General features: G+C 60.3%; 1 protein-coding gene across 3 annotated transcripts in view; it reads left to right on the top strand.

Annotated features, from left to right (window-relative positions):
* The window catches only part of SLC12A5 (solute carrier family 12 member 5), a 108142-nt gene that overhangs the window by 35692 nt on the left and 45953 nt on the right, over nt 1-26497 (top strand). For all 3 annotated transcript variants that reach the window (XM_044986588.1, XM_044986586.1, XM_044986587.1), the window contains 7 exons: nt 13958-14052; nt 14843-14974; nt 17878-18024; nt 19630-19684; nt 23507-23637; nt 24189-24430; nt 24525-24736. In XM_044986588.1, coding sequence (XP_044842523.1) covers nt 14038-14052; nt 14843-14974; nt 17878-18024; nt 19630-19684; nt 23507-23637; nt 24189-24430; nt 24525-24736 — 934 coding nt within the window. In that variant the 5' untranslated portion in view covers nt 13958-14037. The remainder of the gene's footprint in view (nt 1-13957; nt 14053-14842; nt 14975-17877; nt 18025-19629; nt 19685-23506; nt 23638-24188; nt 24431-24524; nt 24737-26497) is intronic.

The following is a 26497-nucleotide window of genomic DNA, read 5'->3' as shown; positions in this document are numbered from 1 at the left end:
TACTCAGAGGGTAGTTGTCAATGGTTCACAGTCAAACTGGAAGGGCATATCGAGTGGTGTCCAACAGGGATCTGTCCTGGGTCCGGTTCTATTCAGTATCTTTATCAATGATTTGAGTAATGGCACAGGGAGTACACTTATAAAGTTCGTGGGCGACACCAAGCTGGGAGGGGTCGTGAGCGCTTCCGAGGACAGGATTAGAATTCAGAATGATCTTGACAACCTGGAGAAATGGTCAGAAATGAACAGGATGAAATTCAATAAGGACAAAAGCAAAATATTCCACTTGGGAAGGAATAATCAATTGCACAAATACAGAATGAGAAAGGACTGCCTAGGAAGGAGTACTGCAGAAAAGAATCTGGGGGCTACAGTGGATCATAAACTAAATATGAGTCAACAATGTGATACTGTTGCAGAAAAAAGTGAACATCATTCTGAGCTGTATTAGCAGGAACGTTGTAAGGAAGACATGAGGAGCAATTCTTCCACTCTACTCAGCACTGATTAGGCCTCAACTGCAGTATTGTATCCAGTTCTGGGCACCACATTTCTCCAATTTTTCCACATCTTTCCTGAAAGTCCAGAGAAGAGCAACTGTCACGGAGTCCCCAGGCGATGCTCTGGAACTGCTCCCTATGAAGCCAGTCAGGTCTCTGGTGAAGTCTCCTCTCTGTGAGCAGACTGTCTTCAGGGCAAGAAGCTCACACGTCTTCACCTTCCTGGGTCTGACCTTGGAGCATTCAGCATCCTCTGCCCCTCCGTGCGCTTCCTACCATGTGTCCACCCAGGCGCGGTCCTGGGGAAGCCAGAGGGTCCTGCCCCCCCACTGCGCAGTCAGACATGGCTCTGAGACAGCCAGTAAAACAGAGGTTTATTAGATGACAGGAACACGGTCTAAAACAGAGCTTGTAGGTTCAGAGAACAGGACCCCTCAGCCAGGTCCATCCTCGGGGTGAGGAGGGAGGGGGTAGCGAGCGAGACACCCATGTCTGCACTCACCCCACATCCCCAGCCAGCTCCAAACTGACTCACTCTCCAGCCCCTCCTCCTCTGGGCTTTGTTCCTTTCCCGGGTCCGGAGGTCACCTGATTCCTTTGTTCTCCAGCACCTTTAGCTATCACCTTGCAGGGGGGAAGGACACCGGCCATTAGTTGCCAGGAGACAGAGTGATGGCCATTTATGCACACTGGCCCTTTGCTCTGCAACAATTACACCCCCTTATCCCACCACCTAGAGATTTAAGAAATGCATAGGGGAAACTGAGGCACCCCTACAGTATTCAGAGGAAACATTAAGAACAGTCCCACTTCGTCACAGCAACAAAAATGATGAAAGGTCTAGAAAACGTGACCTATGAGAAAAGATTGAAAAACTGGGTTTGTTTAGTCTGGAGAAGAGAAGACTGAGGGGGAGCATCAAAGACTGTACCTCAAAGATTGTTATAAAGAGGAGGGTGATAAATTGTTCTCCTTATCCACTGAGGACAGGACAGGAAGCAATGGGCTTATACTGCGGCAAGGGCGGTTTAGGTTGGACATTAGGAAAAACTTCCTAACTGTCAGGGTGGTTAAGCACTGGAATAAATTGCCCAGGGAGGTTGTGGAATCTCCGTCGCTGGCGGTGTTTAAGAGCAGGTTAGACAAACCCCCTGTCAGAGATGGTCTAGAATAGATCAGTGTTTCTCAGCCTGGGGAAGGGGTCAGAGGACAAGCTTGGGGGGGGTCACCAGGGCTGGCATTAGGGGGTGGCAAGCAGGGCAATTGCCCAGGGCCCCCACATCACAGCGGGGCCTCCAGCCGCAGCCGGAGCCCAGCTGCCCAGGGCTGAAGCATGTAACTTAGCTTTGCGGGGGGCCCTGTGGCATGGGGCTCTGGGCAGTTGCCCTGCTTGCTACCCCTAACGCCGGCTCTGAGTATTATTCAGTATTTACTGAATGATATTTAAGGAAGCGGGTCACAAAGTGGGTCACCAGAACAGAAGGGGTGAGACCCACTGGTCTAGATAATATGTAGCCCTGCCTTGGTGCAGGGGCCTGGCAAGGGACGGACCTCCCAGGTCCCGTCTAGCTCTTTGTTTCTGTATGAAGTGACCCTTCTGGCCCAGAAAGGAGTCGTTGTGACGGAGCAGGGAGTGGGGGGATTGACCTGGGGATGTCGCAGGGGAGTTTTACTGGGACTGTCTGCATGGGGGATGGGAGAGCAGGGGGTGACTTCACTTGAGGGATGATACCTGAGCCTGTAACCTGAGCCAGGAGCAGGGTTGGGGCCAGGTGACACCTTTGCCCGAACTGGACAAAGGCTGGGGGAGGAGCCGGGGGAAGGCTGGGTGAGATGGCTGGAGGTGTTTCAGTTTGGAGCGGTCTGGGGGAATGAGGAAACCCCAAGGCTGGGGTCTAAGCTCCCCCCGCATCCCAGAGGGACCTGCCTGAGGGGTTGTATCTACAAGCTCTGTTTGGGACTCTGTTCCTGTCATCTAATAAACCTTCCGTTTTACTGGCTCGCTGAGAGTCCCGGTGAATCATGGCAGGATCTCTCCCTGCAGCCTCCAGTGTCCCCTCCCTCACCCTCCTCTCCAGGCCTCAAGGTTCTGACTCAGCTGAAGCCCCTTGGGGCTCAGCCATGGGAATCTAAGAGCTCTGCCCTGGGCTTCTGCCTGTGATCAGCCGCAGTGCACACTGCCTGGCAGCATTGTCCCTGGGCAGATTCCTGTTTGCCTCTTTCTTGTCCCGGTCAGCAGTGCTCGTGGGAGGGGAGGCTGCGCACCCTGTCGGTGTCTGGCCTGCATCGGTGTCTGGCCTGCATCGGTCTGAGCTGTTGGCTGCTCCTTAGCAGCATCACTGCGGCTCAAAGGAGGAAATTGGCAATCTTGTTTTCAGAGATTCACCCATTAGTAATGGAGTGGGTGATTCCAATGTAGCCGCTTGGGCTGTTTCTGAATGGAGATGTTGTGACGAAGTGGGAATGTTCTTAATGTTTTCTCTGAGTACTGTGTGGGTTCCTCAGTTTCCCCTATGCAGTTCTTAAGTATCTAGTTGGTGGGATAAGGGCGTGTGGTTGTTGCAGAGCCTTAGAGGGCCAGTGTGATGCTGTCTGCACAGAGAATGGCCGACACCCTGTCTCCTGGCAACTGATGGCCTGGGCCCCTCCTCTGCAAAGGTGCCAATTGAAAGTGTTGGAGAACAAAGAGATCAGGTGCCTCCTGGCCTGGGAAAGAGACAAAGGCCAGAGGAGGGGCTGGAGGGGGTTTCAGTTTGGAGCTGGGCTGGGGAAAGAGAAGGAGGCCCAGACCCGGGGTCTGGCCTCCCTGGCCCCAAGATGGACCTGACTAAGGGGTCCCGTTCTCTGTACCTACTAGCTGTGTTTCAGACCGTGTTCCTGTCATTGAATAAACCTCTGTTTTACTGGCTGGCTGAGAGTCACGTCTGACTGCGAAGTGGGGGTGCAGGACCCTCTGGCTTCCCCAGGACCCCACCTGGGCGGACTCGCTGTGGGAAGCGCACGGAGGGGCAGAGGATGCTGAATGCTCCAAGGTCAGACCCAGGAAGATGGAAGCTGTGTGAGCTTCTTGCCCTGGAGACAGTCTGCTCACATAGAGGAGGCTCCCCCAAAGTCCTAACTGGCTTCACATGGAGACGGAGTAGTTCCAGAGCATCGCCCGGTGACTCCGTGACAGATGTAGCTAAATACAGAGCCTCTCGAGCCTGTGTGTGATGGGCACATACACTTTGTTCGGCCAAGGGTCCTAATCAGTGTGCAGTTTATCGCCATGTTTGTATGTCCCCCCAGAGCTCTGGGTAGCACACTTGTAGGAAAGTTGAGATGGATGGGTGTGCATGCCTGGGTGAAACGGTCACTACAACCTAGGATTTGCGTGTGTGAGGTGGGGAGGAACCAGAGGTTAGACTAACACTTACTGAATAGGTGGTTCAGCTGGGATAACGTTAGGCAGGTGAGATTGCTGGCGTCTGATGCTCTGACTGTTGGTTTCTCTGTCACTCGGGGACAGGTACCTGGGCTCTCAAGTCAGGCACCGAAGTGGCAGGGGGCTGATTTGCAGCCCACGGTTCCCTTTGACAGGTGTGACAGCAGGTAAGAGCAAGCTGGCCCAGTGGGCAGGGTGCTGGCCTGGGACTCCGGAGACCTGGGTTCAGTCCCTGACTCTGCCACAGGCTCCCTATGTGGCCTTGAGCATGTCACCTTGGCCCCGATCCTCCAAGCGATTTAAGTGCCTAGCACCCATTGGGATCTGTGCCCCAGCTCCTCTCTGTAAAATGGGGATGATGATCTTCCCCAGGGGGGTGTGCAGATCTGCAGCTTGTGTGGGGCTCGGTACTGCAGGGATGGGCTGTAGGCTGGCTGTGCTCAGAGTCCTTGAGCTGCTGGTTGGGTTAGGAGCTGAGGCCAGATTCTCAGCCACTGTCACTTTACACCTGGTGAAGATCTGTCCCAGGCTTTGCATTGCTGCAGTGTATGAAGATCTAGCTCCTGCGCCAATGCTGTGGACAGCGGGTAGTTTGCCCTGTCAGCCCCTTTAGCCTTGGGGTGCCATGTCTGGGGAAGACGGGCTGCCTCCGGCAGCTGCCCCAGATGCGAGAGGCTGGTCGCCACGTTTGCCAAGGCCTCGCTCAGGAGGCTGCAGTTCTCTGGGGCGGTTGTGATTGATGCACATGGTGTGTGGCTTGTTTCCTGCTGGCACGGGGTATTGGGCTTGCTTTGCCTGTCTCTCTCTCACTGCCCAGGCAGCCTTTGCTCCGGGAACATGATGTGTAGTTTGGAATCACTCGCTTCTGTCCATTGCGAATATCATCACCAACAGGCCGTACCTCCTCCGGGCAGGGCCACTGGGGAGAGCGAGGACAGGGGCTGGTGGATGGCCCCAGCTTGGGAACGGTCTCTAGGATGAACCGCTCTGATGTGCCAGACCCCCTGGGGTCTCATTCTTCTTCCAGGGTAGGCGGTGCAGCTTACTGCCTCCTTAGCCACCTCTGGGCTTGCAGCCCCCGTGAGCTCTGTCAGCGGGTCCCTGAGGGAGACTCTAACAGATGCCGCTGGCCCAGCATTGGCAGTGACACTCACACAGCGCTGTCCCACAGTCGGGTTTATTTGGTAGCTGGCACATGGCCCAGGCAGGCCTTAGGGTGGCACAGAGAACTGAAGGGTAAAGCACAGTCCAGTCTGGTTAGCCCAGTGCCCAGCCAAGCTGTAGGGACCCCTCGGTTCAAACTCTGTGTGTCTCTCCTCCTTGGTCAGACCGAGGTGAGAGCCCTGACTCCGTCCAGCAGCCAGCTCTCCCCCCTCCTCTCCAGTCCTCTGCGCTGGAGCTGGTCCTGGGGGATTGGGGCCAGGTGACACCTTTGCCCGGGAAACTGGACAAAGGCTGGAGAAGGAGCCAGGGGAAGGCTGGGTGAGATGGCTGGAGCGGGGTTTCAGTTTGGAGTGGTCTGGGGGAACGGAGGGAACCCCCAGGCTGGGGTCTAAGCTCCCTCCCCCCCCCATCCCAGAAGGACCTGACTGAGGGGTCCTGGTTGTACCTACAAGCTCTGCTTGGGACTGTGCTCCTGTCGTCTAATAAGCCTTCTGTGTTCCTGGCTGGCTGAAAGTCCCGGTGAATCGCAGGAAGTGGAGGGTGCAGGGCCCTGACACCCCCACACTCCGTGACAACTGATGACAGCGGTGGGATGTACTGCACCCCATGGGCGGCGCTTCCTGCAGTAAGTGACTGGGGAGCAGTAAGACGAAGGGGGATTGATGAGGACCAGATGTGCTGAAGGCGCTGAGAGGAGCGGTTTCAGGAGCAGAGGAGCTACTCTTAATCCCCGGGAATGTGTGACCAGAGAGAAGGCTGTTGCAGTAACAGGCTCCCCTGGGGACTGCAGTGAGCAGGATCAGGGGCAGAGGAGTCTGCAGCTCGATTCTGGCAAAGAGGTGGTGACCTGGAGAAGGGATGGCACACTAGGAGTTCCTCCTGGAAACCATGGGGAGCTGAGAGCACCCAGGCCTGCGAGTGGCCAGCAGGAAGATGGATAAGAATCACCTTAAGAGCGACCTGGTCGAGCTGTGCAGACAGAGGGGGCTGCACACTGGGAGGCTCACCAAAGAACAGCTGATTGCCCAGGTGAAGGAGGGAGATCACTCAAATGAACTGATCCCTGTCTCTGAGGGAAGCAGCCTGGCAGATGCAGCACAGGCATCAGTGTCTGTCCCAGTTGGGAGTGGTCAGCTGGCTGCTGCGGGCTTCCCGAGACCCCTTCTGCCTATGCCTAGGGGAAGGGCTGGGAGGAGCCCAGTGAATACCAAGGGCACTGTGACACCCCCCCCCCCAGCCAGCAGGGGATCCTCTCAGCGTGGAGATTCCCATCCCAGGAGGTGAGGTGGCTGGAATGGGAGAGGGAGATAAAACTGAAAAAGCTGGAGTTGAAGCAGCAGGAACTGGTGGAGAAAGAGAAACAGAGACACCATGAAGAACGACAGCGTCAGCATGAGCTGGAGTTGGCCAAGCTGAGGAGCAGTGAGCCCCTGGCTGCGGTGAGTGAGGGGGGACCCAGGACTGCATGGAGATTGATAAGTGCATCCTGGCCCAGCGTAAGGAAGGGGAGGACATGGATGACTTCCTGGATGTGTTTGAGACGGCCTGCGAGCTGTACATGGTTGACCCTGCAGACAGGCTTCAGTTTCTCACCCCCTTACTGGACCCCAAATCCGTAGGGATGTGTAGCCGAATGAAAGGGGTGGAGGCAGGGGACTATGAACTGTTCAAAAAGGCCCTGCTCCGCGAGTTTGGGCTGACTCCCGAGATGTACCAAAAAAGATTCTGGAGTGAGAGTAAAACCCCTGAGGTCACATATCTAGAACTGGCCCTCCGGATGTGGGGATACGCCCACAAGTGGGCAGATGGGACCCAAACTAAGGAGGACCTGCTTAACCTGATTGTACTGGAGCAACTGTATGAGAGGTGCCCATCTGACCTGAGGCTGTGGTTGGTGGACAAAAAGCCAGACGACCCGAGACGTGCAGGGTAGCAGGCTGACGTTTTTGTGAACAGCCGGTCAGGGGGTGGCAGGGAGGAGTCCCAAAGGAACAGGCCTGCCAAGAGAGAGTCACCCTAGGACCTCTCAATGGGGGAACATGGAAAACACCCTCCCGGGGGAACATTCGGCGTCAGGACCAACTGACCGGCTCGAGGGGACCGACGGGACATGAGCTGCTATTAATGTGGCCAGAGAGGCCACATATGGACCCAGTGCCCCAGGCTCAAGGACAGACTGAGCAGACCGAACCCACACCGGGTTAACTGGGTAGAGACCCAGCCGGACGAGGGGCAGGCTTTCCAGGCAAGGGGGGCTGGCAGCTTACCACCTGCTCAGGAGGGAGGAGTTTCCCAGACCAGCTTCTCTGGGGGGGCTGAATGCTCCGGACACCAGGTTCTCCGTTTACAGGGTGGCCACGGGGCTGTCCCTGCGGAGCGAGTGCCTTGTTCCCCTGGAGGTGGATGGGAGGAAGGTCAATGGATACTGGGACATGGGTGCTGAGGTGACGCTGGCCCGGCCCGAGGTGGTGGCCCCAGATTGGTTAGTGCCCAACACCTACCTGACCCTGACAGATGTGGGCAAGACCTGATTCAAGGTGCCCATGGCAAGGGTACATCTGAAATGGGGACCCAAGGAGGGCCCCAAGGACATGGGGGTGCACCACCATTTGCCCACTGAGGTGTTGATGGGGGCGACCTGAAGGACTGGCCAAGCAACCCCAAGGGTGCCCTGGTTGTGACCTGTAGCCAGAGCTGGCAAGGGCACTATGCCCTGACCTCGGGGAGGGTACCTCTCCGGAGGTGAAGGACCCTACTCTGGTAGGGAGGGAGTGCCCAGGGACAAGGCTAAGAGGGGCTGCGGCTTCAGACCCAGCTGGCAGGAGGGAGCAGGTCCTCATCCCTTCCCCAGTAGCTGAGTTCCAGGCCGAGTTGCAGAAAGATCCCTCCATGGGAAGAAGTTGCCAGGAGAGGTTCCTGTGGGAGAAGGGGTTCCTGTACCGAGAACGGGCTCCCCCAGGGGAAGTGGAGTCATGGGGGATCCGGAGGCAGCTGGTTGTCCCCCAGAAGTTTCACCGCAAGCTACTGTACCTGGCCCATGACATCCCCCTCGCCGGGCACCAGGGAATCCGGTGCACCAGGCAGAGGCTGCTACAGAACTTTTACTGGCCTGGGGTCTTTATTACTGTCCGACAGTACTGCTGATCCTGTGACCCCTGTCAGAGGGTGAAGAAGTCCCGGGACAAGGGGAAAGCAGCTCTGAGACCTTTGCCCATCATAGAGGAGCCTTTTCAGAAGGTGGCTGTGGACACAGTGGGGCCTCTCAGCAAGACAACCCGTTTGGGAAAGAAATACATTCTGGTGGTGGTAGATTTCGCTACTCGCTACCCCGAGGCAGTGCTCTTATCTTCCATTGAAGCTGACACTGTGGCGGATGCGCTGCTGACCATTTTCAGCCGAGTGGGGTTCCCCAAGGAAGTCTTGACAGACCAAGGATCCAACTTCATGTCGGCCCTGCTCCAGTGCTTGTGGGAGAAATGTGGGGTCCAGCACACCTGGGCCTCAGCGTATCACCCCCAATCCAATGGGCTGGTGGAGAGGTTAAATGGGACGCTAAAGATGATGCTGAAAACCTTTATGAACCAGCATTCGCAGGATTGGGACAAGTACTTATCTCACCTGCTGTTCGCGTACAGGGAGGTACCCCAGGAATCTACCGGGTTTTCGCCTTTCGAACTGTTATACGGCAGGTGGGTAAGGGGGCCCCTGGACCTGATGAGAGATGAATGGGAGGGGAAGGCCACTCCTAATGGAGAGTCGGTGGTGGAGTATGTCCTGACTTTCCAGGAAAGACTTGCCGAGCTCATGGGTCTGGCCAGGGAGAATCTGGCCCGAGCCCAGAGGAAGCAGAAGGTCTGGTATGACCGCATGGCGCGGGCCCGCGCCTTCGCCATCGGGGATCAGGTGATGGTTCTCATCCCCATGAGGAAAAACAAACTACAGGCCGCCTGGGAAGGTCCCTTCAAGGTTGTCAAGCAACTAAATGAGGTAAACTATGTGGTGGAGCTGTCGAACCGGGCTCATCACCACCAGGTGTACCATGTCAATATGATGAAGCCATACTATGACAGGGGGAATGTGGTGTTGGCCGTGTGTGGACATTGGGAGGAGCAGGGAGATGACCCTCTAGTAGATCTATTCCCTGGGACAAGAGCTGGTTCCCCCCTGGAGGCGATTCCCCTCTCTGATCAGCTGACCCTGGCCCAGCACGCTGAGATCAGAGGGGTGCTGCATCTATACCGACAGCTGTTTTCCAACCAGCCTGGACGCACTAATTTGACTGTCCACCGGGTGGAGACCGGGTCACATCCTTCTATAAGATGCTCCCCTTTTCGGGTCACCGGGAAAACTGCCCAGGACCTAGAAAGAGAGGGTCACCTAGCCTTGGGGGTGATCCAGCCATCTTCCAGCCCTTGGGCCTCGCCAATGGTGCTGGTCCCCAAAAAGGACAGGTTGATCCGGTTCTGTGTGGACTATTGGAAGCTTAATGCCATCACCGTATCTGATGCCTACCCCATGCCCAGGCCTGACAAGCTCCTAGACAAGCTGGGGGGAGCTCGGTACCTCACCACCATGGATCTTACAAAGGGCTACTGGCAAGTGCCGCTGGACGCAGATGCCAAGCTGAAATCGGCCTTTACCACTCCTCTGGGGCTCTACGAGTTTCTGACCCTGCCCTTCGGCCTCAAGGGAGCGCCGGCCACCTTCCAGCGCCTGGTGGATCAGCTACTGAAGGGGATGGAGGGTTTTGCTGTGGCGTATATTGATGACATCTGCGTATTCAGCCAGACCTGGGAAGACCACGTGTCTCAGGTTAGACGAGTGCTGGACCGACTCCGGGAGGCTGGATTAACTGTAAAGGCTGAGAAGTGCAAGGTGGGGATGGCTGAAGTATCTTACCTGGGCCATCGGGTGGGGAGCAGCTGCCTAAAGCTGGAACCAGCCAAGGTGGAGGTGATCAGAGACTGGCCCGCTCCCCAAACCAAAAAGCAGGTCCAGGCCTTTATCGGGATGGCGGGGTACTATCGAAGGTTCGTGCCCCACTTTAGCGCCATAGCCGCCCCCATCACTGAGCTGTGCAGGAAGGGGAAGCCAGACAAGGTGGTCTGGACCGAGCAGTGCCAGCAGGCTCTCCGGGCGCTGAAGGAGGCTCTGGTCAGTGGCCCAGTTCTGGCAAACCCAGACTTTGACAAGCCCTTTATGGTGTTCACTGACGGCTCAGACACGGGGCTGGGGGCGGTGTTAATGCAGGAGGATGAAAAGGGGGAGACACACCCCATCGTGTACCTGAGCAAGAAGTTGCTACCCTGGGAGCAGAACTACGTGGCCATCGAGAAGGAATGCCTGTCCATGGTGTGGGCCCTTAAGAAACTAGAGCCATAGCTCTTTGGGCGCCACTTCACCGTGTACACCGACCACTCTCCCCTGACCTGGCTGCATCAGATGAAAGGAGCCAACGCCAAGCTCCTGAGGTGGAGCCTGCTCCTGCAGGATTATGACATGGACGAGGTCCATGTGAAGGGAAGTACCAACATGATAGCGGATGCGTTGTCCCAGAGAGGGGGCCCTGAACTTCCCCGGGTCACTGGGCAGAGTGACCCCGCTCAGTCCAGTCTCGAAGTGGGGGAGAGATGTGACGGAGCAGGGAGTGGGGGGATTGACCTGGGGATGTCGCAGGGGAGTTTTACTGGGACTGTCTGCATGGGGGATGGGAGAGCAGGGGGTGACTTCACTTGAGGGATGATACCTGAGCCTGTAACCTGAGCCAGGAGCAGGGTTGGGGCCAGGTGACACCTTTGCCCGAACTGGACAAAGGCTGGGGGAGGAGCTGGGGGAAGGCTGAGTGAGACGGCTGGAGGGGGTTTCAGTTTGGAGCTGGCTGGGAGAATGGAGGGAACCCCAAGGCTGGGGTCTAAGCTCCCCCCGCCCCGAGGGACCTGACTGAGGGGTCCTGGTTGTACCTACAAGCCCTGCTTGGGACTGTCTTTCCTGTCATCTAAAAAACCTTCCGTTTTACTGGCTGGCTGAGAGTCCCGGTGAATCGCAGGACATGAGGGTGCAGGGCCCTGGCACCCCCACACTCCGTGACAGAGGCCCCTGACCTGAACTCAGCCGTTGAGAGCAGTGCTGTGCCAGGCTGTCAGCGGATTCCCTGCGCCATGGGACTCACTCCGCCTGTCCGCTGGGGTGCTCTGTGCACAGCTGGTGTTGGGGTCCCCCTGAGCAGTCCATGTCTCCCTGCCCCTGAGAGGCCCCCAGGAGCTCCAGCTCTGTCACAAGCGGGCTGTGTAGTCGAGTGAGTTGATCTCATTGGATTCCAGCTGCCAGTGTCCCCGGGGTCTGTGTGGATCTCGGCCAATTCCCAGGGCCTGCGGGTGCTCAGGGTGGGGCTGGCATGCAGGGGCTCGCTGGGGTGGCTGCTCTGGGGTTGGGCCTGCTCAGTGCCACCCCCTTTGCTGCTCCCTGGTTGTGCCAGTGCTCCTCAAAGCACACGACTCCACCAGCACCCGCACCAGGTGCCGCATCCCCACCCTGAGTTATTTCTGCTGCTCTGCAGCTCTCATTACTGTTCTGTCTGGCTCTTGGTTCCTTCAGAGCGAGGTTGTCAGTGCTGCAGACAGCCAGGCCCTTTCCCAGAGAACCTGTGAGCATCACACTGCTCTGGCTGGACCTGGCACCCCTGACAGGTCCCCTCGCTACACTGCTCAGCCCTTTCCCATGCAGCCCCGGCAAGATCCTTCTCACAGAGGGCCGTGCGAGGAGCCTCCAGACCTGCTGCTCTCCCCTCACGGCGCTGCAGACGGAGCGGGTCGCCCTGGGCGCTGGCGGCCCCTGCCCCATTGCTCTGCACTGCTTCCCATGCGGGCTGGCCCCCGAGGGCCGCTCAGCCATTCCTGTTTAGTTCCAGGCCCATCAGCTCTGCGTTGCCTTCAGGGGCAGCCAGACAGGGCCCTTCCCAGAGGCAGCCCTGGCTCCCAGGAGCGGGCCCCCACGCACGGGCAGAATAGGCCGTGGCTGGGTCTGGCCTGGGGGATCGCTGGGCCGGGGCCTGTTCCCATCACACGACTCACTTCAGCTGGTGTCTGTGCTCTCTGGCTGCAGTCCCATGGCCTCGAGGCTTGGGTGGGCGCCGTGCCCGGATGGGGATGGGGAGCGGAGTGCAGAGCAGCCAGGTCCTGTCCAGAGCATTGTGCTTGTACTGTCCCTCTGTGGGGCCTGGGTATTTGGGCTGTGGGGGGAGCGTCCTGAGGGAGCTGCTCAGGCTGCAGGGTGGCTGCCTCTCCACTGAAACCGAGTGACCCTGGTGCATGTGGGGGGGCACAGCGGGGCCCGGGCTAAGGCTGCGTGTCGTTAGCCCACTCTGCTGGCAGACCAGCCCTGCTCCGTATGACTTCCCCCTGCCCCAGGTGCCAGGCCGGGCTGCCTTGTGCCCTCTTACTCACTGACCTGTGCACTGCAGCCAGGATTTTCCCTCTTTTCTCAGCACTCACAAAGCAAACAGGCAGAGGTGCCTTACGTACATTAGGGACTGTAAACCAGGGGGCTGGAAATTCCCTTGCACAGCAGTGATAATCCCAGTGCTAGCACCGGGGCGTGGATCCCCTTGCACGGGGGCTGGGAATCCCAGTGCTAGCACCAGGGCGTGGATCCTCTTGCACGGGGGCTGGGAATCCCAGTGCTAGCACCGGGGCATGGATCCCCTGGCACGGGGGCTGGGAATCCCAGTGCTAGCACCGGGGCGTGGATCCCCTTGCACGGGGGCTGGGAATCCCAGTGCTAGCACCGGGGCATGGATCCTCTTGCACGGGGGCTGGGAATCCCAGTACTAGCACTGGGGCATGGATCCCCTGGCACGGGGGCTGGGAATCCCAGTGCTAGCACCGGGGCATGGATCCCCTTGCACGGGGGCTGGGAATCCCAGTGCTAGCACCAGGGCGTGGATCCCCTTGCACGGGGGCTGGGAATCCCAGTGCTAGCACCGGGGCGTGGATCCCCTGGCACGGGGGCTGGGAATCCCAGTACTAGCACTGGGGCATGGATCCCCTGGCACAGGGGCTGGGAATCCCAGTGCTAGCACCGGGGCGTGGATCCCCTTGCACGGGGGCTGGGAATCCCAGTGCTAGCACCGGGGCATGGATCCTCTTGCACGGGGGCTGGGAATCCCAGTGCTAGCACCGGGGCGTGGATCCCCTTGCACGGGGGCTGGGGGTGTGACTCCCTCTGCTGGGGCTCAGGGCACAGAGCCTGCTGCTCTGAGGCTAGTACCCAGCAGGTCTCCCTCCCTGGCTGCTGCCCAGTGACTTTAAGCAGTGGTGTTGGGGGGGCTCAGGCTCCCGCAGGAGCAGGAGGGCTGCAGCTCGGGGGTGCAGGCTATAAATCCCAGTAGTGTCTAGGCAGGGGACTCTGGTGGAGAAGGCCAGGCCACCCAGGGACGCTGGCTGCTTTCCCTAGCTCTGTTCCCTGCAGTCGAGGCATGGCTGGGTGTCAGGAGTGGTCACTCCCCCGCAGTCCCAGCAGTGCCCATGCACCCCTCCCTGGGCGCTGATGGCCTGGGGCAGCGGGCTCTGAGCCAGCTCTGGATGGTGCATTCGGAAGAGGATTTGGCCTCTCACTCACGTGCCCCCGAGAACCCCAGCGCTGTCCTGGGCATCAGGGCTGTGGGTCCCCGATGGCTCCTGGCAGGTGGGGCCATGCTGGGGGTGGGGCCCTGCTCCCATGGGGTGGCTGGGGTGACTGGAGCTTGGTGCGGCCGATGCTGAGCAGGAGCAGTACCAGCAGGGTGGGTGAGCCGGCGAGCCGGCCTGGTGGGGGCTGCTGGCTGGGGGCCGGGGGGGCTGGCTCAAGCCCTGATCTCTCTGTGTCGCTGCAGGTGATGGGAACCCCAAGGAGAGCAGCCCCTTCATCAACAGCACAGACCTGGAGAAGGGCAAGGAGTATGACGGGAAGAATATGGCCCTCTTCGAGGTAGGGCGCCAGCAGGAGGGGCCGGGGGGGGCAGCGAGCAGGAGGGGCCGCGGGGGGGGCGCCAGCAGGAGGGGCCGCGGGGGGGCAGCGAGCAGGAGGGGCCGGGGGGGAGCGAGCAGGAGGGGCCGGGGGGGGGAGCGAGCCGGAGGGGCCCCGGGGGGGCAGCGAGCAGGAGGGGCCCGGGGGGGGGCGCCAGCAGGAGGGGCCGTGGGGGGGGAGCGAGCAGGGGGGGCCGGGGGGGGGCAGCGAGCAGGAGGGGCCGCGGGGGGGGCAGCGAGCAGGAGGGGCCGCGGGGGGTCGCCAGCAGGAGGGGCCGGGGGGGGCGAGCAGGAGGGGCCGCGGGGGGGTAACGAGCAGGAGGGGTCGCGGGGGGGCAACGAGCAGGAGGGGCCGCGGGGGGGGCAGCCAGCAGGAGGGGCCGCGGGGGGGGCAGCCAGCAGGAGGGGCCGCGGGGGGGGGCGCCAGCAGGAGGGGCCGCGGGGGGCAGCGAGCAGGAGGGGCCGCGGGGGGGCAGCGAGCAGGAGGGGCCGGGGGGGGGGAGTGAGCAGGAGGGGCCGGGGGGGGCAGCCAGCAGGAGGGGCCGGGGGGGAGCGAGCAGGAGGGGCCGGGGGGGGCAGCGAGCAGGAGGGGCCGCGGGGGGGGCAGCGAGCAGGAGGGGCCGCGGGGGGGGCAGCGAGCAGGAGGGGCTGGGGGGGCGCCAGCAGGAGGGGCCGCGGGGGGGCAGCATGGAGGGAGGGTGTGGCCGGCTCAGGACAGGTACCTCGCCCTCACCTATCGCTGCCCCTAACAGGAAGAGATGGACACCAGCCCCATGGTCTCATCCCTGCTGAGCGGCCTGGTGAACTACACCAACCTGCCGCAGGGCAGCCGGGAGCACGAGGAGGCGGAGAACAATGATGGAGCCAAAAAGAAACCTGTGCAGGTGAGGGGTTCAGCACCGGGCTCCAGCACTGGCTAGCAGGGGGGTCTGGGGGGTTCTCTGGGGCTGCCAGCATCGGAGGGGGGTGCTGGGAAGGGTTCTCTGGGGCTGCCGGCGTGGGGCAGTGCCAGGGTGGGTTTCTCTGGGGCTGCCGGCGTGGGGCAGTGCCAGGGAGGGGTTCTTTGGGGCTGCCGGCGTGGGGCAGTGCCAGGGAGGGGTTCTCTGGGGCTGCCGGCCTGGGGCAGTGCCAGGGAGGGGTTCTCTGGGGCTGCCGGCATGGGGCAGTGCCAGGGAGGGGCTCTCTGGGGATGCCGGCGTCGGGCAGTGCGGGGTTCTCTGGGGCTGCTGGCGTGGGGCAGTGCCAGGGAGGGGTTCTCTGGGGCTGCCGGCGTGGGGCAGTGCCAGGGAGGGGTTCTCTGGGGCTGCTCTCACAGGCTGTTGGGCCATGGGTTCTCTCCCAAGGGGCTTGCCCCTGCATGTCGGTGCCAAGCCATGGCACGCTCACACAGACATGGCCAAGGGAGTGGGTGAGCGAGGGGGATTGGCCCTCTCCCTGCAGGACTCACAGGCTTTGCACTGAGTCCCTGGGCGGGGAGTGAGGCTTCCTGCCAAGGGGTCAGGGGCCCAGCAGCTCCCGCTTGCCTGGATCTGGTGGCTTCTGGTTTCAATTTGCATTTTCTGGGCTGAACGAGGTTCTCTGCAGCTGTGGGAATTCAGGAATTAATTCCCACACTCTCACTTCCAGCTCCCTGGGGCTCTCAGGGCAGGTTCCATCTCTAGCAGGGGGGCCTTCGTCCGTGGAGTGGGACCCTTCCCCATCTCCCAGGCCTTGCTGCAGTAGCAGGTGGGTGGAACGTGGCTCACACTGCTGCTGCCAAGGTCAGCAGGGCGCTGCCATGGGCCCAGGTGCACCTGACCCTTCTGAGGGGCCCAATGTCTGATCGTTTCCTCCAGAGATCCCCAAGCACCAGGCTTTCCGAAGTGCTCACGAGCTGCCTCGGGCTGTCACGGGCACAGCCACCCCAGGCAGCTCCCATGGCCCCTGTCTCCCCACCAGTGGCTGCACCACCAGGTGGGCTGTGATTCATCCAGGTACATTGCAATCCATGTGTGACGGTGCTGCCCGTGGGAGCCAGCTCAGGTCACTCAATTAGGGAGAACTGCAAACAAAACGGGACAGAGAAACCCCAAACGCTGGTGGATCTTCCAATACTTAGTTTACCAAGTCAGCCCAAAACAGCTTCTACGGTACCTCACTGGTTACTTAGGAGTTCAAACAATGCAGTTCCCTTAAAGTGCCCAGCCTCAGGCCTCCGTCCAGACACACATGTCAGATACGATGATGATTCCTGAAAATCTTATCTCATCCTATAAAAGAAAAGGTTCTTCCAATCCCAAAGGATCAGCCACACACCCAGGTCCAATTATAACTTAGATCTTACCCAAAATATACACTTATGGCCAATTCTTATTAACTAAACTAACATTTATTAAAAAAAGAAGAGAGAGAGTGTTGGTTAAAAGCTTAATATACACAGAGACTTGAATTTAATTATTGAGGTTCAGACACATAGCAAAGGTGAGCTTGTAGTTGCCAAAAGTCCTTTTAGAAATAGTTAATGGATTATAATCCAATATCCATATTCAGGGTGACTCCAGTCAGTGATTGGGGATCTCAATCCTTATGGCTTAAGGTTTCCCCCTCTTGGAACCCAAAGCAGATCTGAGATGAAGAAGGATCCTGTCCCAGGGTTCTTGTACATTTCCAGCAGCCTTTTGGCCTGAGAAAACAATAGGCTTAACTCCCCTTCTCCCAAACATCCTGGCAATTAGCAGAGGGTAATTTATCCATTAAACAGTTCAGATACAGGTTACCACAACCGTCACAGAGACATAGAGACAGTAATACTATTTCACTCAAGTATCATCATAAATGTTAATGTTCCTTTTTGATCTTTGAATCAAAGCTATAGCAATAGACAAGACTTGTCTGCTTATATCACAAGACCTGAGCAAACACCTCCCCTTCTACCTCTACCAATGCCTGCTGCATTTCAAAGCTCTGCTCATTTACAGATCTCTAAAGTTCGGCCATGAGCCAGGTCAGTCTGTGAGTTAATTAACTCTTTCTGGCCCTGCCACCTGTCAGTGAGATACTATATCACACTCATAACCTCACACCATGGAGCTTTCCGAGTAGCCAGGCTCTAAGCGGGCAGCCCCGAGCCACCAGCACCGTGGGCTGCAAAGCGTCAGAGCCGGGAGCAAGTTCCCTGTGTACTGCGCCAGCCTGTCCCTGTGATTTCCTGCCGGCTCCCTGTGTGTGCAGCCGCACGGCGAGCGGCAGCCTGGGCTGCAGCTGGCATTGTTCCAACAGGGAAATTAACGGCTCTGATCTCCTGAGACCGAACCCCCGCTGGCATCTCGGGAGCCCTGTGCAGAGGAGCAGGGAAGGAACGAAAGGCCCCGCAGTTGTGCAGAGAGAGGGGTGGCAGAGGCCTGTCTCCAGCAGGGTGGCTGTAGCCGATCCTCTGCAGCAACTGTGTTTGCATCCTCCTCGCCTTCTTTCACTCGCTCTCCCTGTCCTATTCCATACACGCCCCGTGCCGGGAGGCAGGCGCTGCCCTGGCTGCTGCAGAGGCCACGGTTTGCTGCCCTGGAGCTCCCCTTGCCAGCTCTGTCTGAGCCCTCCCCTCTGAACCGTTCTCCACAGCTGCCATGGGGAGCCATGGAGCAAATGAACCCCCCCCCCCGTTTCTTTTGGTTCGTGACCCCCCCAGTTGTCTCTGCACCGGGACTCCAGGGACTTGACCCTCCCAGGCAAATCTTCCCAAGGGGCCCTGTGGCCTGTGGGGGAGCTGATGCTGCCTCCCTCGTGTCTAACGGCGCTGCGCTTTTCTCCGTAGGCTCCACGGATGGGCACGTTCATGGGCGTTTACCTGCCCTGCCTGCAAAACATCTTTGGGGTGATCCTCTTCCTGCGCCTCACCTGGGTGGTGGGAATTGCTGGCATCATGGAGTCGTTCTGCATGGTCATCCTGTGCTGCTCCTGCGTGAGTGATGCCGTTATCCCCGCCCTGCTGTGCAGCCGTCCCCCGCCCCAGGGCTGTAAGCTCTGCTGTGCTCCGTCCAGGTGGGGTTAGCCCAGCACTGAATAGACAGGCCTAGCTCATTTGTCTCTCCCTCCCTCCTTGGGAGTGGCAGGGAGGAATAATTCACCTCCCTTGTTTGCATGAACATGGCTAGGAGTCAGGAAGCAGCCCCACTCCAGTGCTGGCTGGAGGGAGGCTGCAGCTAAAGAGAGAGCGTCCTGGAGGACTGGAGCCAGCCAGCCCTGTTACTAGGGCACAAGATGGGAGCACTGAATGCCGACACAGCTGATCAACCCAAGCCCATCGCCTGGCTGGGAAACCAGCCTTTACAAGCCAGAAGCTGGAGGCAGGCGGGAGTGTGCTGCCCCCCCCCCGAGGGGAGCGGCTCCTTCTTGGGGACTGCATTTCCTGGGATCAGAATCGGATATTCCAGCACCCCCTTCTGGTGGGCCGGCCCCCGCCCTGTGCAGAGAAATTAGACTGCTCTGCTGTGGGCAGTTCAGGCCGTGTTACAGCAGGGTGGAGATGGGGCCCTGCCTCCAAGATGGTGCCCATGCAGCAGGGTCGCCAGAGACCAGGAAAGCCTCATGTTAAAACCCTCTTTCCTGGTGCGGGCCACGCTGCAGGGCGACCTGCCCTCCCATCGGCCCTCTGCTACCAATAGCCACGGCAGCCATTCAGGAGCAAGAACAGCCAGGTCACATGCTGAGGGCACGTCTACACTTTGAAAATGGAGCCGATGGGAGAGAGCTGTCCCAGTGGCGTCGTTAATCCATGTCCCGGAGAGGCGGTAGCTACGTCGGTGGACCCGGCGCTGTCTACACCGGGCCGGGCTGGCTCCAGCGTTTTTGCCACCCCAAGCGGCAAAAAAAAAAAAAAAAAAAAGCCGCGATCGGCAGCAGCTCTACCGCTGCCGCTTCATTCTTCGGCGGCACTTCGGTGGCAGGTCCTTCCCGAGGGACCCATCGCCGAATTGCCGCCAAAGAGCCCGACGTGCCGCCCCTTCCCCTTGGCTGCCCCAGGCACCTGCTTCCTGCGCTGGTGCCTGGAGCCGGCCCTGCCACCGGGGGCTAGGTCCGTGTAACTGCGTCACTCAGGGCTGGGGATTTTTCACACCCCGAGCAATGTCGTGACCCCAACATAGGTCTGACGTGCAGACCAGCCCTTAGTGAGGAGAGCAGTCCTGGGCAGCCCTCCAACGCTCTGCAGTCTGCGAGCCTCTCTCTAAAGGATCCCAGCTCCTTCCTGGGGGGTCACTTCTGAAGCTTTAGCTCACCCAGAGCACACTGGGCAGGGACTGCCATGCTGGGAGCGCCTGGAGAATGACCCCGGGGCTGAACTCAACTTCCAGTCCGAAAACCTTTGCTCATCCCCTGCCCCACGACAAATTGTCAGACTGGTGTCACTCATCCAGGCAAACACCTTCCCGATTCCTGGCCCCCCTCACTAGTGACACTCCCCCAGGTCAGTAATTCCTGCTCCCCTCCCAGGTGTTGCATTATTCCCGGGGGCACAGGAGGCAGCCTGGCTCCGAGGTGCCTCTAACACTGGTTTTCCGCTCTGCAGACAATGCTGACGGCCATTTCCATGAGTGCCATCGCTACGAACGGCGTCGTGCCAGGTAAGGCAAGGGCTGGGCCTGGCTGCTTCTCTCCCCGCTGCACATCATTGCCCTGACTGCATCACCAGGCGCTGCCTGCCTTTAGCAGCCTGGTCCCCCAGCCTCCCTCCCAACCCCCCACTCCACAGCTACGACCCTGCATGGCTGGGCAGGGCTGCACCAGGCAGAGCGGCCCTAGACCCTGAATCTCTGGTGCCCATGTGCTGAATTCTGGGCTTGTCTAACCCGTGACAGAGGGTCCCCAGCCCGTGGCTCGCCCACCTATGGGCTAGTTACCCCCAGCCCGTGGCTCGCCCACCTATGGGCTAGTTACCCCCAGCCCGTGGCTCTCCCACCTATGGGCTAGTTACCCCCAGCCCGTGGCTCGCCCACCTATGGGCTAGTTACCCCCAGCCCGTGGCTCGCCCACCTATGGGCATTTTAATCTACCACTTCTCAAGTGGCAGTTTTAGCTCCCAAGAGACCAGGTTCTGCTTCTTCAGAGAGCCAAGCTGTGGTACTGCTACACGGGGCTGTGGTGTCTCTAACTATAGAGCCAGGAAGCCAGAGACCAGCGGTCTAGTGCCAGCTCCACCCGGTGACATACTGTGAGATGTGTCTCCCCTGGTGGGCTGCTTTGTCCCCACTAGAGCTGGGCTGTGCTGCACATCCGACGGGTGGGCTTTCAAACGCGCTGCCGACTGGTGGGATGAGAGGGGTGTGGGTGGGATCTATGGCCTGTACGGGAGGGCCAGGGAGTCGCTCTGGGAATGATTTTATGCTGCAGCACATTGTATTGAGGGGTGAATTTGGATGTTGCTTATTGTTTGTGGTGTTTTTAGTGCTGCGCTTGGGTTAATGGGAGCTGTCCCTTTAAGAAGAGGGTGGGGGAACATTACAGGGTTTGTTAGCAGACTGAGGCAGTGGGGGAGCAAAGCAGGGAGACCCCAGCTGGGTGAGCCCCCAAAAGGGCACTTGATCTTCCTAAACCCAAACTTTGCCCTGTGTCCCATTAGTGCTCCAGGGAGTGGCTGGCTCAGGGAGTCACTGTCATGCTTCAGAGCCTTCCCCAGGCAGGGCACCAGAATGAATCCAGCCCAGCTCAGCGGGGGTTAACAGCTGCTCCCCTCATGTGGCTGGTCAGTGGCCCTGTGTGCACTGAGTGTGCTGGGTCTCAGTACCAGTTCCCACATCACACGCTCACCTGCCTGCTCTGCTAATGGGCAGACTCAGCAGGGAGGCACAGAACCAGCTGGACCATGAAGACTGCGCTGCCCCACATCATGGTGAGCCCCAGGCAGGGCATGGCCGCTGTGGGGGAAGCCAGCCCTCCGCTGCCCTGGAGATAAACTAGGGTGTCGCTCCAGGGCTGCATGTACCCCCACTTCTCCTGAAGCTGGAGTTTATGAAATGTCCCCTGGGGAGCTGCACAGCCTTGGGCAGCCACATTCACACTGGCTTGGCATGGATGTAAATGACCCACCATGGGCAGGGAAGAGAGGAGCCGGCCACTGGGGATGGGCACTTTGCTGCCAGGAACATAGCGACACATCAGAGGGTCCAGAGAACAGCAAGAAAACGGGAGGTGGCTCAGTGAGGAGAAAAGACTAATGAGCTGAATCTGCCATATGGTAACTGCCTGCAAAGACTGGTGGGGAGATTGTGGAGACCCCAGGGAGGGTGGCTGGGAGTCGGGGCATGGGGCTGTACAGGGAGCAATGGGCTGAGACCCCAGGGAGGGGGGCTGGGGGTTGGGGCTTGGGGCTGTACGGGGAGCAATGGGCTGAGACCCCAGGGAGGGTGGCTGGGGGTCGGGCCATGGGGCTGTACGGGGAGCAATGGGCTGAGACCCCAGGGAGGGTGGCTGGGGGTCGGGGCATGGGGCTGTACGGGGAGCAATGGGCTGAGACCCCAGGGAGGGTGGCTGGGGGTCGGGGCATGGGGCTGTACGGGGAGCAATGGGCTGAGACCCCAGGGAGGGGGGCTGGGGGTCGGGGCATGGGGCTGTACGGGGAGCAATGGGCTGAGACCCCAGGGAGGGTGGCTGGGGGTCGGGGCACGGGGCTGGGGGTCGGGCCATGGGGCTGTACGGGGAGCAATGGGCTGAGACCCCAGGGAGGGTGGCTGGGGGTCGGGCCATGGGGCTGTACGGGGAGCAATGGGCTGAGACTCCAGGGAGGGTGGCTGGGGGTCGGGGCATGGGGCTGTACGGGGAGCAATGGGCTGAGACCCCAGGGAGGGTGGCTGGGGGTCGGGGCATGGGGCTGTACGGGGAGCAATGGGCTGAGACCCCAGGGAGGGGGGCTGGGGGTCGGGGCATGGGGCTGTACGGGGAGCAATGGGCTGAGACCCCAGGGAGGGGGGCTGGGGGTCGGGGCATGGGGCTGTACGGGGAGCAATGGGCTGAGACCCCAGGGAGGGTGGCTGGGGGTCGGGGCATGGGGCCAAAGGGGAGCAGTGGGCTGAGACTGGCACATGGTGTTCCCGGGGTGCTCTCTGCTCCCCAGCCACGGGGCGCGCTGAGCGGGGCAGGGGAATTGGCTCTGGATGATGCTGGGAGCAGGTCTGTGCCCCCCCCCCGTGAGAGGGTTGGGGGGTGTCACGGGGTCCCCGGGCGATGCTCTGGAGCTGCTCCCCGCCAAGCCAGTCAGGACTCTGGGAGCCTCCTCTCCCTCGGAGCAGCCTGTCTGCAGGGCAGGAAGCTCACACGTAGCATTCAGCATGTGCCCCTCCATGTGCTTCCCACAGCGAGTCCGCCCAGGCGGGGTCCTGGGGGGGCCACAGGGTCCTGCCCCCCCATGTCGCAGTCAGACGTGACTCTCAGCCAGCCAGTAAGACAGAGGTTTATTTAGACGACAGGAACACGGGCTAACACAGGTCTTGCCGGTAAAGACAACAGGACCCCCCTTAGTTAGGTCCATTTGGGGCCCCAGGGAGGCCACCGCCCCGCTGGGAGGCCCGAGCCTCCTCGGGGCTCCCCTCCATTTCCCAGCCAGCTTCCAAAAACTACCAACCCCCCCCCAGCCCCTCCTCTCTGGGCTGTGTCTCTTTCCCGGGCCAGGAGGTCACCTGAGCTCTCTGTCTCCAACACCTTTAGCATCCCCTGGCAGGGGGAAGGGCCTGGCCATTAGTTGCCAGGCGACAGAGGGTCGGCCAGAGCTGAGGCCCCCCCACAGTATTCAGAGGGAACATTAAAACCAGTCCCACTTCGTCACAGGCTGGGGCTGGGGTTACCCTGTGTCCCAGGACTGCACCTGGTGCCTGGGGCTGCTAGAGCAGCTGGGTCCTGTGCCCACGGGGCCGGGCTGGGTGGCCCGGCTCTGGCTGAGCTCTGACAGCTCTGTGTCCAGCGGTGCCATTACCGGATTTCTCACCCGCTGCAGCAGGCCGGTCAGCCAGGCTCCCCAGGGACCCAGAGCCTGCCTCAGCTGACTGAGCACGTCCATGGCCCAGCCGCTGCCGCCTGCGGCTGTGGGATTGCAGGCGATCTGCTGCCTGCCAGCTGCCCCCACTGCACTCAGCGTGAGCCAAGGTGCGAGGGTCTGGCAGGGGGGGACCGTTTCCCTCCCCTTGCTGGGATGGGAGCCAGCCCCAACCCCCCGCCCCCTGCTCAGGCCCTGTCCTCACCCTGCCCCTCGTCCTCTCCTGCCTGGCAAGAGCTGGACCCACCATGGTCCCCCGGCGTGAGGAAGGAGAGCTGGAGCTGGGACTTGGCGCTGCTCAGGTCGAAGGAGCCCTGGTGCCCTCGCGCGGCCCAGCACAAAGGGAGCTGTTCCTGGCACAGGAGGCGCGTGCCAGGCTCCTGCAGTGGGGCCCAACCCCCTTTGTTCTTCTCTTTGCCAGCGGGTGGCTCCTACTACATGATCTCGCGCTCTCTGGGGCCCGAGTTCGGAGGGGCCGTGGGGTTGTGCTTCTACCTGGGCACCACCTTCGCGGGAGCCATGTACATCCTGGGCACCATCGAGATCCTTCTGGTGAGTGTGGCTGGGCCCCTGTGAGCGGGCGCTGGGGGAGGCTGTTCCTGCAGGTCCCGTGGGTCCGTAACCCAGCAACCTTCTGGCCCAGCACTCCAGCCAGGTGCTCCGGGCACAGCTGCTCTCAGCAATGGGGGCAGGATGCGCTTCTGTCCCCCCCAGCACCCGGCTTGGATGGGGACCCCACTGGGCAGAGCCCCAGAGGAGCAGAGGAGAGGCTGGTGGGGACAGGCAGATGGGGTGAGAGGTCCCTAAATCCCCAAAGCCGATGAGTGTGGGGTGTGGGCAGCACGGCTTGTCTCACAGACCCCCACACACTGGGGATGGGGTGGGGGGCGGAACCACAAAACACTACGCAATTTTTAAAAATCTCATGATTTTGGGTCTTGTGAGGTTTGTGGTGCTGAGCCTGGCACACCGGGGCCCCGATCCTGACGGTCCTGGGGCTTGGCTGTAATCACCCTGATCAATGGGGAGAAGTGGGCCAGTGGAGCTGGGGGGTGGGGGCTGCGCTGGGCCAGGCGCTGATGCTGGCTGTGACTCTCTCCCAGGCCTATCTCTTCCCCGCCATGGCCATTTTCAAGGGAGAGGATGCCAGGGAGGAAGCCGCGGCCATGCTCAACAACATGCGTGTCTACGGCACCTGCGTGCTCACCTGCATGGCCACGGTGGTGTTCGTCGGGGTCAAGTACGTCAACAAGTTTGCCTTGCTTTTCCTGGGCTGCGTCATCCTCTCCATCCTGGCCATCTACGCCGGGGTCATCAAGTCTGCCATCGACCCCCCCAGCTTCCCGTGAGTAGCAGCGCAGCACCCTCCTGCCTCCCCCGGGCTGCCGCAGGGCAGGAGATGGCTCTGGTCCATTCCCTGCATGTGTCCTCTCCCGCAGGATCTGTTTGCTGGGGAACAGGACGCTGTCGCGCCACGGCTTCGACATCTGTGCCAAGCTGGTGCTGGAAGGGAACGAGACAGTGGGCTCCAAGCTGTGGGAGCTGTTCTGCACCTCCAAATTCCTCAACGCCACCTGTGACGAGTACTTCCTGAGGAACAACGTGACCGAGATCCAGGGCATCCCGGGCGCTGCCAGTGGGCTCATCAAAGGTATGAGCAGCCGCGCGAGGGAGGGAGAGTGGGCAGAGCCAGGCACGCACCAGGGCAGACCTGGGCTTAGCGCTGGTTCAGGCCCCGCTCTGGCTCCCGAGTGACCTATTGCTTGGTCGCCCCAGAGCCCGGCCCAGCCTCTGGGAAGGAAAAGCCCAGAACTGGAGCAGCCGAGGGCTGTGGGTCAGGCCTGAGGGGCACCAGCAGAGCTGAGTATGGGTCGGGAGAGGTGCTGGAGATCCTGAGAAGTTTGTGCATGTTAGAAACCAGCCCTGCCAGCAGCTGAAAGGTGAGGAAAGCTCAGCTCCCACCCTCCAATTGCCTTGGAGCAGTGGGGCTGGAAGGGTGGCTCTGTGCGGCAGCAGGGCCTGCCCCCCGAAGTAGGGCAAGGACATGCTGACATGCAGGGCTGCTCACCGCTGTGTCTCAGTGGAGATGTTGTCACTGGTGAGGAAGAACCTTGTCTGGGCTGTAGCTGTCAAGGGAAGGTGCATCTCCCATAGCCATGGGGCGAACCAAGATTCAGTGCCTCTGGGGCTCGCCCTTCGAGCCAGCCACAGTGCACCGGCTTCCCGCAGCCTTCCCAGGGCTGGAGCTGAATGAATTGGCGCTTTGTTTCCCCTTGGACCCAGGGAAGCCTGATATCGATCTGAGGTTTAGAGCGAAGTAATCGCCCCCTTGGTGTTACTTATCTGCTGCTTTAATATGTAGATTAGCGAGCAGCCGCTGTTCTGTACCCAGGGCTCTGGAATGGGGCCAGAGACAGAGGAAGGTCTGGTGAAGTTTGTGGCAGGAGCCGTTTACAATCTGCTTTTCCTGGGTCACCGTGGTGGGTGCTGGCACTAGAGGAGGTTGTGGCATTGCGGCCTGGTTCCAGATGCTCGCTGCTTTCCCTTGCTCCTGGCTTTCAGGAGTTACATTGAGACTTACCCCACTTGGGCACCGGAGTCCGAGGAAAATCCCTGCAGCCATGTCAGAATTGTGAAAGGCTGGAGGATTTTGTTCCCGCCATCAGCCTGCACAGCAGCCGTCCTCCCGCACCCGGCAGCATGGCTGGGGCAAAGCAGCTGGACAATAATAACGACAGGAGTCTTTGAACAATCACTTCTGAGCCTGCTCAGTGCGGATCTGCTACTTGTAGCAAAGCCTCTGGCAGATCTGTCCCTTGCAGCAGCCTGGCAATCTCCGCGGTGCCCGGTGAGGTGCCAAGGGGCAGGGTGCTGGGCTGGTGCTGTTGGCTGCATTGAAAACATGGCGCTTGTGTTTTGCCTGGGATTGGAGTCTGGTTTTGGTGGAAGGCAGCTGCTGCTTGGTTCTCAGGGGAGTGCTGCATTTTCCTTACAGCCCCGTGCTGAACGAGGCAGCCTCCCCCTGCAGCCCCCCAGCTTCCAGGGACGCTGGGGAGGTGCCCCCAACCCCAGAGTGCCCTCCAGGCTTCTCCCTCCGTCCCCGGGAGATGGAAGGGGCCCAGCATGGGGCTCCCTTTGCAGGTCACCTGTAAAGCGCTTGGGCTTGTGACTCACTCCCCCAGTTTGGGGACAGTCAGCAGGAGAGTCGCCCCTCTTGCTGCAGACCCTTCTGGGCTCAGCTCGGGGGGGTTCCTTGGCCTGGTCACTGGGAGACCAGCCCAGCCGGATGTCAGTCCAGAAGCAGCGCTCAGGCTCGGGAGCTGGTCACAAGCCCTGGTACTGCCCATGCAGCTGTCGCTCTCCCGTGCATGGCATCTGTCACGGACTCACAGGTCGTGCCCACTCGTGGCCC

This window comes from Mauremys mutica, chromosome 13, assembly GCF_020497125.1.
Source record: "Mauremys mutica isolate MM-2020 ecotype Southern chromosome 13, ASM2049712v1, whole genome shotgun sequence".
Classification (NCBI taxonomy): Eukaryota; Metazoa; Chordata; order Testudines; family Geoemydidae; genus Mauremys; species Mauremys mutica.
This window is presented reverse-complemented; position numbering and strand designations above follow the sequence as displayed.